The sequence below is a fragment of the Anthonomus grandis genome, chromosome 15, assembly GCF_022605725.1.
Source record: "Anthonomus grandis grandis chromosome 15, icAntGran1.3, whole genome shotgun sequence".
Lineage (NCBI taxonomy): Eukaryota > Metazoa > Arthropoda > Insecta > Coleoptera > Curculionidae > Anthonomus > Anthonomus grandis.
Genome location: NC_065560.1, coordinates 16,705,032 through 16,722,690, shown reverse-complemented (window position 1 = coordinate 16,722,690; position 17,659 = coordinate 16,705,032). Strand labels below are relative to the sequence as shown.

General features: G+C 30.5%; 1 protein-coding gene across 13 annotated transcripts in view; it reads right to left on the bottom strand.

Annotated features, from left to right (window-relative positions):
- Positions 1 to 17,659, bottom strand: part of LOC126745199 (zinc finger protein 574-like) — a 250,094-nt gene that overhangs the window by 11,817 nt on the left and 220,618 nt on the right. The window contains exon 11 of one of the 13 annotated variants that reach the window (XM_050452941.1): positions 7,932 to 8,070. The exons of the other annotated variants lie outside the window; for them this stretch is intronic. Within the exon in view, the coding sequence (XP_050308898.1) occupies positions 7,947 to 8,070 (124 nt within the window). The 3' untranslated portion in view covers positions 7,932 to 7,946. Of the gene's footprint in view, positions 1 to 7,931; positions 8,071 to 17,659 lie in introns of those variants that run through there. 13 annotated transcript variants of the gene reach the window in all.

Here is a 17,659-nt window from a genome sequence, read left to right as displayed (position 1 = left end):
AAAACATAAAAAGGACCATGTTTCGTGCTATTTTAATGTGTTTTATTATTTACCTTAAAACTAAACTTGTTGCCTATAAACTACAAAAAAAGTGTGTTCCTGACATGTGTATTCTAACGTAAGTGTATTACAGAAAAAAGTGGGTTCTTCAGTTACGTTACAGTATCAGTAGCAATTTTTAAATATATAGTATTTTCAACCAGGGGAGTTTGTACGCTGGCACACGGAACTTTTGGATAATATGTACGCCACTATTTAAAAAAACAAGACCTAATTTTGTTAAAGTAGATCAAACTACTATATTAAATAATTATTTATGTCAGCAGAATATTTTTTTTACAATTTAAAACTGGAACTATTAAGATACATTTTGCGATGGACCTACAACATCTAAAACAAAGATTTGAAGACTGGTAGCTAAGAAAACAAAAACAATAGCAATAATGCAATAATAGCAAATGTATATCACAGCAAATTTTATAAATGCTAAATTTGTTGATATGCCAAGAATCCAAATAAAATAGTTTCGGATAGATGGACAACTTTTAAGATGAGTTACTGATTATATTGGGTATTACGTCACTTATAGCAAAAATCAATTTAGAAATTTTTATCTCCCACGCTCAACAATTATTGAAAAGAAGAAGAAAATAGACTTATTCATAATTAATTATTATTATTCATAATAATTACTTATTAATAATTTTTAACGAGTTTTATGAAACTATTGATTCAAATAAATAGAGTTTAGAACTTTTATTCAAATTGCAAAACTTTTGCGAAGACGTTATGATACAAACCAAAGACCTGAAGAAAGTCGATTTCAACTAACTGTGTTCTATTTTTGCTATAAGTGACGTAATACCCAATATAATCAGTAACTCATTATGAATTCGTCACAACAATACAGATTCAACTTTTAAGACTCACAAAAATTACGTAAAACGGGGTATGTTAAACCATGCTGCATAAATATAAAACCCAGGCAGTTGTTTCATATTAACATTGTTTTTAATATAAGCCTGGAGAATTCCGTATGATATTTAATTGTTCAAAATCCTATTCCTTTAGGATTTTTATAAGAAATAAATTTTTGCTATAATATATAAGTACCGTAATATATGTTTTGTCTTCAAATCCGAGTATTTTAGTTCTAATTTGGTTTTAAAATTTTATTCGCTTTAAGAAATTTGACAATAAAGTGCGAAATTCAAAAGTGTTAAAGTCCCTGATGGACGAAGTGGAGTATTTTATTATTATTCCAGTCTAAGTAGCACATTCGCTATTTTGACACTAAATACTCGATTTAAAGATAAGAGACTACGTGTAAGTCTGGCTAAATGCCATTTAGTTACAAATTGTTGTAATCGAAGGTTTTGAAGAAAATGTTGAGGTAATAAGTAACCATATTATTAGTTTATAGTCGAAGTACTCGAAACACGTGGAAGTTATTAAAATAAAAAAAGGCTAGTGAAAGTGTTAAAAAAGAAAAAAAAACATTTAAGCCTACACTAACACCTGAAATCGAGATAATTTAATTTTTTGTATATTGTTTCTGCGAAAAAGCTTGACAATTTTCTTGTTTATAGACTTCTTATTCTTGCAAGTTCTAGTTCCAAAGCCTCAGCGGAGATTAATAATTTTTAACGAGTTTTATGAAACTATTGATTCAAATAAATAGAGTTTAGAACTTTTATTCAAATTGTAAAACTTTTGCGAAGACGTGACATGATACAAACCAAAGACCTGAAGAAAGTCGATGTCAACTAACTGTATTCTATCCGGTTCGAGATGAACAAGGGCACCATATCCAAGTGTGCAGAAAATATTTATCGAAATATTTGCATTTACAGGTGGAGCAGACTTTCCATATGCATTTTGTCCTTTTTTTCAAATTTTCAACCAAAGATGGCGTTGCAAACTATATACACTTTGCTACAGTATTATGCCACAAAAGACGTTCCAAATGCACTTTGCCCCATGCAAATTAAATAATGAAAATACCTTGGACTTTCTATATGGTATATGTCCATTACCAGTAGACAAACTAACAGAAGTTTGTCCTTGTACCGTGGACTTAATGCCATTTGTTTGTAGTTACACTTGTTGCGGTTAGAAGTGTTTATTTTGAGTACTTTCAAGTTCTTTGTTTTTTACGGAATAAATTTAAAATAATGGATTTCCCTGTGACAGGGGATCATATAGTTGGTGATACGGATCGTGGTAGTAGAAAAAGGAAAAAAATCTTACGTCTAAAGAGCGTAAAAGTAATGTCAGGTAAGTCTTACCTTTCCGGTACGCGGCCATTCATATTTGCCAGCGGATCGTGTTTTCGGGCAAGCAGAAAAAGTTACACGATCCTACAGTACAATAAAAACACCTACATAAGATATACTTCAAGAAGGGAGACGTTAGACAACTTGGTCTAAAGGACTGGGTTGTTTACGATATAAAAACTGCGTTAACCTCTTTAAAGAAAATTGAAGGGATCAGTGCGGCCAAACGGATTATTATTAAGAGATCACAAAACAACAGCAATATTTTGCTTAAGACCGAGTTGTTCTATAGAAATAACGATCCATCCAAGCAATTTCAAACGTTATTAAAACGCGGAAAAAAGCTCTTGACTTTACAGCTACCTGTTGAAATGCTTCAAAATGATCTTAAAGCAAAAAAACTCCAAAACTTTTGGTGGAACTATCAGGGGCAAATTGGATTAATGATTCTGAGTTAACATGGTTGCAACCTATTCTCTCTAATAACCATGAACAAAATGAGAATCAAGTGAACCAAGATGAAACTGAGGGTGATAATGCTAGCGAAGAAGATGACATGCTATGTGCAAATTGCAATAATGATGACGACGGGGACCTCTATGATATTTAAAAATATTTTGTATATCAAAAATAAAATACTGATCTTATAAACCTACTTACGTTTTTTTCATATCCTTGCTATACTTATTCATGCCGCTTTGTATAGACAAACAAAATGCAATTTGTCCAAGGTTGAGAAACTAAATGCAGTATGTCCTACAGTTTTTCAAAGTTTTTTAGGATATAATTAATACCAGATTGTCTGCATATAAGTACATAATTTGCATAATTTTTGATCAATTTTTCAGGTATATCATATTTTCGATAAATTTCTTGCCAGACACGTAGCAGTTTTTGCTTGTTTGCCAAAATTACAAAAAAATGGACAAAATGCATCTAGCAAGTCTGCTCCTCCAGATATATTAAGTTCTTGAGGAGGAAAAGAGGAGAAGAGAGGAAAAATGGGAGTAATACGGTAACCGATCAGTGGGGCAAAAGCACAAACAAAAGAAAATATTTTCAGAAAACTCGTGATCATCAAAATCAAGTTTATTTCGTGATTATTTAAAAGTAAAGGTTTTAGTGGGAAAATTTAAGTATGAAAGTCTGTTTAAGTTATTGGGTAGTAAAAGTGTTGTGATATTAAATAGTGGAATATTAAAACTACACTTAGGCATAGTTTTAATCATAATAAACAATAACCTTACAAGAAACAATAATAACAGTGACACGGGTTGTACTTAAAAAATGCTTAGTTCTATTGCTGTCGGTATGCACATTGTTCGCGATGGTTGACAAAAAAAAACAGAGATGTAGTAAATTTAGTACAATTGCTAATATCAATTTGTTATTTTGTGTAGTGGTGAGATGGAGTGTAATATCTGTAAGGATGGTGGAGAAAGAAAAAATCTCCTTATCTCCTGCGACATCTGTAAAGGCAAATATTGCAAAAAATGTAGTGATCTAATATCAGTCGAGGCTAATATTTTCGAACAATTTAATCCATATTCTTTTGCAAAAATCACTTGAAGATAAAGTAAAAATTATTGAATTCCAGGAATAAGTAATAACTTTATTAAAACCGAAAATATCGCAGTTTCAACATCCTTATTGGAAAAGTTCTCTTACTTAAGTCAAGTTACTTAAAAAAAGGCACCAAACACCCTGAAAGCAACTATAAATTTTCCAGGAATTATCATTAAACAAAAACAAAATGTTGATCAAACAGAACGGGGTATTAAACAAAAAATAATACAAAAAGACCTTAAAGTTGCTATAAAAAGTACAAAAAAATAATGAAAGTGATATATTTGTTTATTCAATAATAAAGAAGATGTTTATATCTTTAAGAAAGAAGCAGAAACTAAACTAAACGAATATAATGTTCAGATAACAAAATTAAAATGACCACGATTTAACATAATAGGCTACTCGACCAATCTAAATCGTACCGAAATAGAGAATTTCATGAGAAACCAAAACAATTTTATTACAGATAAAGATAACTTTACAATGAAGAGAAGAAATACTCATAAATCTATAATGTGGTCCTATTTTATTTAGAAAGCTAACGTATCAAACAAAAATAATGGTTGGTTGTGCAAAGGTACCCAGTGTATGAAAACTTAAGTGTACAAAGATATTTTAAATGTCAGCATTTCTATAAAAAAATTGAAAATTTTCCTAACAAATTAACCTGCGAGTTTTGTTCCGAAAATCATAGCATATCGGAATGCCCTAAAAGATACAAAAAGTGTATCAATTGCGTGTTGGCGAATGATAAGTACAAAACAAATTACAACACAGAACATGAAGCAAAAAATCCAGAATGTCCGTTCTACCAGTACCAGTTAACCCTCGCACGAACAAAAATTGATTACCATGGATAATGCTAATGGCTTGTGCTGGACAACAAGAGGTAATTTTAATAGAAAATTTAGAAGCTTTGGATATAGCAATTCAACAGGATACGGTAACATTACTGAAGACAGATTATTAACATATTTAAAGAAAAAAACTTAATATCCAAACACCAACATGATTTTCTTAGTGGATCTAGTACCACGGGCGCCCTCAGCTTACAAAACAAATTACAAGTTTACTCGACCATAATAAAGGGTATTGTTAGATCTGACAAAGGCCTTTGATATCGTGCCCCATGACCGGCTTCTTAATATGTTGTCCGGGTCCGGCATAAGGGGCACGGTCTTAAATTTATTGAAGAAATATTTAACAAGTAGACAATAACTTAAAAAAGTTGAAAATATTTTAAGTGATTCCCTAAAAGTGGAGATTGGGATTCCTCAAGGAACCGTACTGGGTTCATTACTCTTCATTTTGTATATTAATTCACTAACAGATATAAAAATTGTAAACGGAATTGTGATATCTTAAGCTCTCACTAAACTTAACTTCCTTAAACGTAGTGCAGAACTATATACTAAAAGTGCACAAAACTTAAACAAGTCTTCATCTAGGTTACATTTTTGTGTAAGTGAATAGGGCTGGGGGTAGCATGATATGTATCCATTTGGATATTTTGCTATTTTGGTTCTCTATTTTTATAATGGTTACTGTATATTTTACACATTTTTTTTGTAATAACAATTAGGAGCATATTCAGATATTCGGTTATCTAGGTGCAAAATTGTCTATGTCTATGTTATGCATTATGTATTTATGTACGTGGATATATGAAGTAAATAAATAAATAAATAAATATTCAGCAACACATTAGTACTTCTCACACTGAAGAAATCTATTACAGTCGAAACAAGTCTTCAACCCGATCTTAACATTCATCGAATGCATCGTGCATACTGGAAGTCACCTATAATTCATACTGTCAGAAATTAATTTGTCCCACTATGTGGAGCTGCTGTGCCTAACTGCCAATTAGCACTGATGATGGCTCATACGCCGAAAGCAGTCTGCTAAGATACTATCATTTTATAATTATAATTTTGGTAGGTACAGAAGCCCTATATCTACCCTATTTATTATCTAAGTATCTATTAGACACGCAAAAGAGAAAAAATTAAAGCTTAACTAAACTAAGATATCCAGTGTTTATTATTAAGTGTTTATTCCAATCAAAAAATTTACTATGAAACATTTAATACCCAGACAAGTTTAAAATAGTCCAAACTAATAAATAACAGCGACTCACTTAGATGACTTAACACCTATATGTGTAGGACTGTTATCTAATTAACAATAAATAAAATAAAATTATAAGAAATATCGCAATTTCCAATAAAAAATTAATCAAATTTAAATTAAATAGCTAATAATATACCCAAGTTACATAAAAATAATTTCTAAAACCACTAGGTTTTAAATTTACATACATACTAAATTAACACTTGCAAACTTATAATCACATCTAAGAGACTTTTTCAAAACTTTCTATGTTTTCAAAAATATATGATCGATATTTTTTCATAAAAACATCAACTTTTTGGCAATTTTTAATTTCAAGGCGAATAAGATTATTTATTTTGGGTGCAAGATTATTAACAAATCTCAAATTTGCATTAGTATCACTTTTATGTAATTCTATAAAATTATTGGTTTTATTTCTTGTTTCATACTTATGATTTACATATTTTTTCAATTCACAGACCGTACATCAAAAATTGTCTTAGTAACTACTTATTAACAACTATATATAGGCTTTAACTTACAAGAAAGCCTATTTTTTCTATAAATTACTTTAAGTAAATAACTTTGTACAACATTCGACAAACTCAATGTACACAATAATACCATATTTTAATAAGGTTTCTACAAGAGATTTATATACAAATAACAAAAGGTTTTTATTTAAAATGTTTCTTAAGACATAAAATTTATAAATAATATTTTTCTAATATACGATTTTAGTTTTTCTACCTGATTTCCATTTCAGATGTCTATCTATAATGATGCCTAAGTATTTTATTTTTGAAACTTTTTTAATTTCTTGGTTTGAATTTTCCACTTTTATGCTGTCGGACGGTTTGCCAATGTTATAGAGAATGCCATGTAATTCATTTTGTATAGATTTAAAATCAATTAAAAAAAATTTAATCAATTTTGTACTACTGTTAGTCCATCTATCACATTTCGTTTTGTTTCATTCCAAGATTTTGCAGAAGAGATTAAAGCCGTGTCTTGTAATATTGACCCAACAGTGTGCGTTGTGGTACACCTATTCTAATTTTTAATGAATCACTTAACGTTTTTTCCTATTTTAGCATATTGGATTCTTTCACATAAATAGCTTTTAAAGACATCCAACACGATACCCCTGATCCTATTCTTCTCGAGACTTTCTAAAAGCAAATCATATGGAACTGTGTCAAATGCCTTTGCTAAATCTAAAAACACAACTATACATTTTTCATTGTTATCCATACTATTATTTATATCATTGATATACTAGTAATCTTCTTTGTAAGATGGTAAAGAGCATTTGACGAACTCAAGTTTTTTAAAAATTGAGTTTGATTGTAAAAAATCAGGTAATCTGTCCTTACAGCACTTTTTAAAAATGTTCGTTAAATTATTAATTAAATTAATGGGTCTATAATTATTAATTTTTGTCTTATCATCTGATTTATATATCGTGGTAATAACAGATATTTTAAATTTATCGGGTACAATACCATTTCTTAAAATTAAATTGATTACTGCTTGTTATAAACTCATTATCAGGCTTCGGGATTTTCTTCAACATTGCTATAGTATTCAAAAACTCATTACCACGATTTGACAATTTTTTATTATTTTTAAATTCATTTGAGTCATTGTTTAGTATTGGTAGAACAGGGTTAGTTTTTTCCAGGGCCGCCGCTACCACGTGTGCAAAGTGTGCAACGCAGACGGGCGGCCAACATTTGGGGCGGCCAATCAAGACCACTGATAATAATATACATAACACTTTTTTAAAATAAATAAATTAAATGATAAATCATTATGATTTCAATCATTCTGCAAACTCTAAAATTTCAAAAATAATTAATTCGATATTTTATTACCTACCCTACCTTAGTCTGTAAGTAAAATACTGATATACTTTTTATATAATGTGTTGCGTATTTTAATAATACACAGGTGTTCTTGATTGACAATAATTTTAATGCAAAATTATGTACAAAACTGACTGATAACACTGACTGAAAAGTAACTGATTGTAAAAAACTGAGAAAAACTCGACTCGACTGCCTCTGTTGCATATCCGAGAGGCACTGGTAATATTTTCTGTGACTGCCTGTAAAGTAGAGTCTATTCTATATTACATTATTTTAAATTGTTATGAAATAAATATAATTAAAAAAAACTTAAATAAAAGTATTTCTACAACATAATGTATACTCTTATGGTTCTTTCATTTCATCTTTATCGTAACCCAAACAGAGTTATTATTTTTGTAACATAATAACCTATATTTCTATAATGTTTTTGTGGTGCGACTGGCGCGGCGCATTATCGGCCTGGTAAAAAGAAACGCAATTCGTGGAATTTTTTTTTATTTGGGCGGCATTTTCGGCTTTAGATGTTTTTATAAAATAATGTAGTCGAGTGCATGACTTCATTTTTTAGTTATTTCTTGGCAACTGACTTGTGCGCACCTTTAAGTCCGTGACGAAATAAGAACTTTTAAAATCTATTTATTACACGAGTATTTTTTTGTTGAATTATATACCTATTACATGGTCGCGTTGTCGCGTTCGCGTCGGCAGTTTTTTTTTACTTTTTGTCAAGTGATTATTGTAAAATGTCTGAACGAAAACGAAAACGACTTTCGGGTTTTCAATATAGACAGGAAAAAGATGCAAAAACTCTTAGAACATTGAAAGGCTAGAATTAGGAAACAACAACTTTGTTTGAGTCCAACATGTGCACAGGGGCAAGAGGGGTGTTTTGTTTACAAGCATATTTGCCGATTCTCTGTTGTCAAGTCGACGCAAATTTCCAACGGAGGAAATTTCTAGCTATATTTTAACAACCATTATAACGTTAATTTAACTTATTTGTGTTGTATTTTATAGGAAAATTTAAAATAAAAAGTATAAATACTACAATTAACCTATTTTAAGAATAAATATAATATCCTTAAGCAAAAAAAAACAAAATTATTAACCTTCTTATCCCTAAAACTGCTTCTAAAAAATTTGAAGCGACATCACCGGAGCTTAAGCGCCTGAGCCATACGCGTAGTGTCATCTGTCAAACGGCCTCTTTGTTTATTTTCGGGATTCGTGTATTTTCATTCATTTTTGGTTTAAAAAGGAAAAAAGCCATATTTTAGTGTTTTTTTAAATTGCTAGGATGGCAAAAACTTGTCGTTTGTGCCGCATCATGATAAAAATGTGATTCCAGCCGATATTTTCACAAGTAAGTACCGATACTTTCATAACATCACATCATGGGGTAACCATCATCATAAACGTAGAATAGGGGATCTTATAGATATAAACCTAATAAAAACTTGAATGTGAAAGTGTGCGTAAAAAACGAAAATTTATATTTTTAAATGTACCTATCTATATATAGTTATTTTTTTTTTAATATAGACATTAGGTAGATAGATGAAATTACTAATTTTTTATTGCCTTTAAAGAATTTTGAAATTTATTTAGATATTGATATCTATGTATAAAGTTAATTTTGTCTTTCCTTAAAATTTGGTCGATAATTTTTTGTTTGTTTTACCATATTGCAACTTACAATAATATATATAGTAATTGGCACCACGTATTAATTTATTACTGTATTTTTTTTTTTTTTTGGTTTTTGATTAAATATCAAATACTTATTATAGATTGCCTATAAATGCCCAAAGGGAACAATGGATTTCATTAATGGAAATCAACACAATTAAAAAGAACATGTTTGTTCAGATCACATCCTTGGAAGTGATTTCTTATATAAGGAAGATAATATTATCAGTAGCCAGACTTTATTAAAAAAATCAGCTCTACCTCAAAGGTAATTTTTTTAAATATATTTTTCTAGTATAAAAAAATCGTCACAAAAAGTACTAGTGTTACTCATATAAGCTTTATTTATACCTAATAGTTATTAAATTAGGTATGTGTGTAAAACTATTTTTTTTTACTAGGATTTCTGATGCACTGGTTAAAAACATAGCAGCCGATAATTCAGTTAATTTACCAAGTGATTTACCCTTTAAAGCTGCAGGAGTAGTTTTCCTGAAGAGTGCAAAAACTTCTTTAGCTTCTAAAATGGTATATAGTAGAAACAGTAAAGCTAATATAGACAAGTATGGATAACTAAAATAGATTAATATTCTTGATACACCAAATTTTGTATAATTACAGATCTGATCATTCATCATCAACAATTACTATTTCTCATCCAAGCCATTTTTGTTTAACTGCTACACATTCCCTGACTCTGCCAAGGAAAAGGTAAAAATACACTCAGAATAGACTACTAGTTTTATGCCATGTATCATCATATTCTATATATCTTATTTAAAAGTGATACAGTATTTTATTTTGTTATATTTGTTTAATTAAATGCAATTAATCAAATGTATGATATTACAAAGATTCTTTATAATAACATACATTTTATTGATCAATTGGATTGTCATAATACATTTTTTTAATTTTTTCTTTTTAATTTTGGTATTACTATATTTTTATGTATATTATTCTAGGGTAAAATCAAAATGATATCCTGAGGACCTAAACACTGATGATTCCACCGTTTCAAAACCTAAATCACTTGTCACCAAATTATGGAAAAAAAATTAAATTATTAGGTATTATATAGGTCACTGTTAAATGTCTCAAAACCATTGTAGGTACAGGCTAAATACTCATAATAAAAATCTTATAATCTATAAAAAACCTGCAACTCCTTCACAATTTGAACATTGTTGTAGTTTTAACTCTTTCCGCTGAAGCAATACTATCCCTTTGAAAAAATCAGCACCATAGAAGTATATATTATGTTATATAAAGTAATATAAGTATAATCAAATTATGCAAAATAATAAAAATTTGTGTCTTAAAACATGATTTATTAAGCAATCTATAATATTATATTAAGAAAATATTTAATTTCCATAAAAATGCTTTGACAAAAATGCTGCCTTTTATTAGGACCTTCCTCTAACGAAGTCCATTAAAAAACACAAATAGCTCGTAAATGGTAATATTACTTATACTCAAACTCTATAAAAATTAATAAAAATTTATCAGGTAAATATTTGTTGACGACGTCACTGGTAGAGAGTGCTTGTATCGGTGGGATCAACATTGCGATCGAGCGGCGTTGCGATGCCAATACCGTTTTCTCGTTGCTTCGTACTTTATTTTCATTTATTTAACGTATATTGACTTCGATATAGAGTATCTTATCAAATTTATTTTAAAAAAATGCTTGATATTTTATTAAAAGGGAGCAGTAGTATTGTTTTGAGCCTTCGGAAACAACTGAAAATTTTTATGATATTATAAAGTGATTTTTGCCATTTCTCTATGAACATTTGGCATCATTGCATCAGAGATGTTGCAAGCAAACAAACCTGCCCATAGTTCCACGGCATGCTACTTCTAGCCTTTCAATGTTCTAAGCAAAAACTGAAGAGAAAAAAAAACTTAGCGGTGCACTGGAATAATTTTTAATTAAAAAAAACGCCAAATATAAATTTACAACCTTCAACTCAACTTTCAAAAGAAGTTTTTATGGAATGTGAAGGTGCCGAAAAAGAAGTCCAGACTGCTGAAACAAGTTCAAAACAAATGATTTGTACTGCAGAGGGTGATGGGGAGTTAGATGACAACACAAGTGCTGATGCTGAAACGGCTTAAACCACCAACTTATTTTTAGTTTCGAATGATCCCGGAAAATGGCCCGCAAAAATTAATCCTAGTAAAGTTCAATTGGTTATTGAAAATTTTCCTCCGCAAGTTATAAATTTTAACTTTCCCAGAGATACAAATAACAGAAAATTTTCAGAAACTTATTATTATCGCACATTACCAAATCAAGACAAAATTAATCGCCCGTGGTTACTTTATTTCTTTATTATTTTATACTATTCAGTATCACTAAATAGTGTTTTTTGTGCACCGTGTAAACTGTTTTGTTATGATGAAAGCAGCCGACATTCTCTAAATGGATCTTGTAGGGTAAGCGACTGGTAACATTTAGCTATTATTTTAAAAAGACACGAATCGAGTGCGGCTCATATAAAATATTCCCAAACCATGTTTGAACTATCTGCAGCATTAAAAAAGGGATTAACCGTTGACTCTACTCATCAAAAATTATATGAAATGGAGAAAAAACATTGGGGCTCTATTATTGATTGAAGATTAGTATTAATCGTAAAATATTTATCCAAACAATGTTTAGCCTTTAGAAGATCATCCAGTAAATTATTTGAACACAATAATGGAAATTATTGGCAGTTAGTTGAAATGATTTCTAAGTTTGACGCTGTATTATCAGAGCATCTTCGTCGCGTAGAATCTAACAATATAAATACTCCACATTATTTAGGATGGGAACATCAAAATGAATTGATTGTTTTATTGGCAAACTCTGTGCAGGATGTTATCCTAAACCAAATTCAAAAATCAAAATATTTTTCCAATATTTTAGATTGCACTCCAGATATAACGCACACGGAACTAATAACATTAATAATAAGGTGTGTTTTAACTTCACCACCAGTTCGTATAATTCAATATTTTTTAGGCTTTTCTCCTGTAATTGACGTAACTGGACAAGGCCTTTTTGAATTTATGGAGAATAAATTTAAAGAACTAAAACTAGATATGAATAACTTGCGTGGACAGGGTTACGATAATGGAGCCAATATGCGTGGTAAACAAATTGGATTACAAAAAAAAATTTAGAAAAATATCCTCTGGCATTTTTTATTCCCCGTTCTGCGCACAGTTTGAATCTGGTTGTGAATGATGCGGTGAAAACAAGTTTTGAGTCAGTCGAATTTTTTAATAGTGTACAGGAACTCTACGTATTTTTTTCCTCCTCAAATATTAGATGGAATATTTTAGTAAAGCATCTTCCAAAGTTGGCATTAAAAGCATTGTCAGAAACGCGATGGGAAAGTAGGATCGATGCAATCACCCCATTAAAAACCCAGATAGAAGAAATATGCGATGCTTTGGAAGAATTGGAAAATGACACCACAAGGGATATGAACACCAAAACCGTAGCAAAATCACTTAAAAACAAAATTTATAAATTTAAATTCATATGTTCTGTTGTGATTTGGCAAGATATTTTAGGTAAAATAAATGTGGTTAGCAAAATCCTTCAAAGTCCAAAATTTGACATTAAATCTTCACTTGAAGCACTAAACAATTTAAAAGAATATTTTATAACTAAACGTTCGGATAAACATTTTCAATTTTTTTTAAGTAAATCAAGCTACAATAGCTACAAAAGCTAGCATTGAAGAAGCCTTCCTTAGCTTATTCGTTGATATCCAACGAATAAGAAGAAAAAAACGACAGTTTCAGTATAAAGGAACCGACGAACCTATTTTCTCTCCCGAATTGACATTTAAAGTAAATTTTTACTTTAAGATTTTAGACGCTGCCATAACAGCAATTGAAGAACGATTTGAATTACTTCAACAACACGCAGACATTTTTAATGTGATATATGACATAACTAAAATTAAAAATGATAATAAACCTAAAATAAATTGTGAGAAAATACATAAAGCCCTTACAGACATAAACTGCTCAGAGAGTGACATTAGTGCAAGTCCTGGACCGTATCTGAGGGGGGGTTTTGGGGGTTGGAACCCCCCCCGAAAATCTTATAACGTAAAATAAAATTGAAACGACTGGTAACTATAACTCTTTTTTTAAAATTTACTTAGTCACGGTCAACAATACAATAAAACAGTATTTAAATCACTCTATTGGTCAAAAAAGGAAATTTCTAAAGTGCAAAATCACTTTTTCTATATTAAAAATGAACGAAAAATAAACTCACAATAGTCTGGAATCGTAAAAAAATCCGTTAAGCTCGCGGGTGACGTTTTAGGTGATGACTAAAGATCAAGCTTGAGATCTGACAATCGTGCAACGCTGCTCCGCGACATGCGACATGAATAGATTCGTCTATTTATTATTTTTAGGTTAGGTTAGGACTGTTATGAGTAAATCTTATGTACCTACCATATAATACTGTGTACTAACTTGTTGATTAATAGTTACTATTCATAATATAATATTATTTAATAGACCAATAATAGTGTTTGTGTAATGTGTAAACACTGTAAATAGACATTGCAATTTTCAAATTAACAGCAGTAGGACAAAAGGTAATCTGCATTTTTTTTATCTAACGTCAATATGAAATATATTCATTTAAATGTTTTTATGGTCAACCCTGTCCTCTGTGAATTATAAATAGTTATGTTTTCGCATTTTTTTACTAAATGAAAAATAGGTAGAAAAATATACAAAAAAAGTACGAAAAAATTACAAGTCATCGTTGCATCACAAATTTACCTATATTTTATTTTAAAATTATTAGTTAGTACCTATACATTATGCAACATGAGTTATACATATAATTTGATACAAAATTCAAAACTGATTTTAAAAAACTAGATGAAACCCGCCAAAATTTAACGGCACAACTTTTAAGGATTAAATTTCCACCAAGGGGTCCGAATATCATTTATCAAGCTGCTCTCGCCTCCCGATGTGTTTGACTATCGGCGTGATCGCCACTGGTTCTGTTTTCATATTTTTGCCGCTTGGGAAGCGCCATGGTAGCTCTACGATTCGGGCATTTTTAATATTTTTTGTTTTTAAAAATGAGTTAGTTGCTTAGGCATAAAATAAGTAGATGATGGCTAATCTATAGGTGAAGAGCTTTCATTGATATATTTTAATCTTTCCATTCATTTCTCACTGGTATATTTATCGGTTTTTATTAAAACCCCATTTACATTAAAATTTTTCTTTTCAAAATTTAGGCTGTCAAATAGGAAACTCCTACAACCATTTACATTACAAATTGCGGTCAAATGTCAAGTAAGAATTTTTGCTTGGACCCTGCAAGCGTAAATCTGTCAATTTCAACTTACTTAATTTGGTTTGAAATTCCAATGTAAATGAGGGTTAAATTTATAATTTTGTTTCAGAAATTAAATCGAAATGGCAAAACGAAGTTTGCAAAGCTCTTTAACTCATTTTTTGATGAAAAAGAATAAACCTTCAACGACCTTAACCGAATCAACAGAAGAAATTGCAAGTTGCAGCCAAACAGTAAATTTGATGCATAAAGATGAAATCGCAACATCTGACGACAATATCCATGAGTTAGACATCGGTTGGTGTTTTGTTAAAAAACCTGATGATGCTCTTAAATATAAACTTTTTTATTATATAATTAAATATATTGACGGCTGGATGGATTCCAGATGAAAAATATAAGTTTCCTATTTCTAAAAAAAGAAACTTCAAATTTCAATTGGGGTGACTAAAACGCTTTCAGTGGCTTAGCTACGCTACCAAAGATGAACAAGGTGCAGTGTGTAAATATTGTGCAGTTTTCTCATGTGAGTTTAGTGGAAAAGGAAATCATCAGAAGCTTTAGTCGCAAAACCTTTTAACACGTGGAAAGATACTATTGAGGTATTTATTCAACACGGTAAAACTGACTATCACAAAAATAACTCCGTTTTTGCCGATAACTTTATTGCAACTTTTAATAGATCTGCACGAGATATCATGATGCAACTCGATTCCAGCCGTTCGAAGCAAATTGCAGAAAATAGAAGAAAGCTAGTACCAATTATTGAGATAATTATCTTATTTGGCCGTCAAGAGTTAGCTCTACGAGGAACTTCCGAGTCTAGACCCATAACTTTGGATCAGCCCACTCATAATGACGGAAATTTCAGGGCGTTACTACGTATTCGCCTCTCATGTGGAGACAAAAATTTAATAGATCACATTCGAGGACAATCGTTAAACGCAATGTACATAAGCCCAATAATTCAAAATAATATAATCAAAATTTATATAAAATATTTTTCTATTCTGATGGATGAAACTACAGATATTTCTCGTGTTGAACAATTATCCCTTTGTGTAAGATATATAGATTTTGATAAAAATGTCGACAACTCTTCCTATACATTGAAGGAAGATTTTTTGAAATTTGTAGCTGTTCAGAATACTACTGGTAAGAATTTAGCGACAGTAATGCTGGAAAGTTTACAAGCACTTGGAGTGAATTGCACTTACATGGTTGGACTGGGTTTTGATGGGGTCGCTGCAATGAGTGGCAGTTTTAAAGGTGTCCAGGCTATAATTAGAGAAAAATATCTAGGAGCAATATATGTGCACTTTAGTGCTCATTCTTTAAATTTAGTTCTTGCCCATTCCTGTAAGAGTCAGAGTATCAGAAATTGTATTGGAACAATAAAATCTATTGCAAATTTCATAAAAATATCAGCTATGCGTACTGAGATATTAAAAAATAAAATTAAAGAATATGTTCCAAATAGTAAATGGACTAAGTTAACATCCATGTGTGAAACTCGATGGGTGGAAAATCATGATGGACTAATAAGGTTTACTGAAGTTTTTAAAGCCATTATTGAAACATTAGAAGAACTAAAACAAGTAAGAGACGTCGAAACTTCTTCAAAAGCTTTGCAGTTCCTTCGAGCTATTATGACCAGTGAGTTTATCATCAGTATGTTAACAGCGTCCACTTTATTTGCTTTTACTCTGCCGTTAAGCAGAATTCTCCAGTCTGTGGATTTTGATCTATTTAGCGCTGTTGAGCATGTGAATACTGTTATTAGTCAGGTCAGGAATATGAGACTGAATATAGATCAAGAATTCAAAAATACTTTTAAAAAATCTGAAGCTATTATAAAGTCTATAGATGATGAAGAATGCATAAAAATACCTAAAATAGTTTCACGACAGCAGAATCATTCTAATGCCATGGTAGCTACTGCAGAGGAATATTTTCGAATCACAGTTGCAATTCCTTTTTTTGATCAATTTATAGAAGAACTATCTGCAAGATTTGCAAATCACGAAAAATCACTTTCATCATAATATTGTCTAGTACCAAATATGTGCGAAGCACACATAGTAAAAATAGAAGACTTTTTACTCTATGAGGAATTTTTGGACCTAGATACGTTATCTGCAGAACTACAGTTGTGGAAACAAAAATGGATTAAGCTGCCTCAAGCAGAAAGGTCAAAAAATGCTCTTGAAGCATTATCAGCATGTAATCCATCTTTGTTTCCCAATATTCATACTCTGTTGCAAATTCTGGCTACGTTACCTGTATCTACAGCCTCATCAGAACGATCATTTTCATCGCTAAGGCGTTTAAAAGACTATTTGCGATACACTAATTGAACTGGTCAAGAGCGGCTAACAGGACTTGCCCTTTTAAGCGTGCATAGAAATATTATAATTGATATTGCAGAGGTCTTAAATCGTTTTGCGAGGAAAAAGCAAAGAAATATTCAGTTGTTATTATAATTACTATTTTTAAAATTTTAACAGTGTTAAATGTGTTTTTTAGTTCAAACTGGTATCTTCTTTTAGTAAAACCTATTGATAAATTAAAGTTTTTTTTATCCCTAATTTCTCAAATGTCACTGGCCTAACCCCTCCCAAAATTTTGTCCAGATACGGCCCTGAGTGCAATCGATTTATATGAAGAAAGTAAAGTAATGCAACCCTATTTTAGTACAGAAAAAAGTCCTTTTAATATTATTGAGTACGTTTACAAAAACAATTTTATATCCACTTTTCCAAACCTAACCACAGTCATACGCATATTTTTAA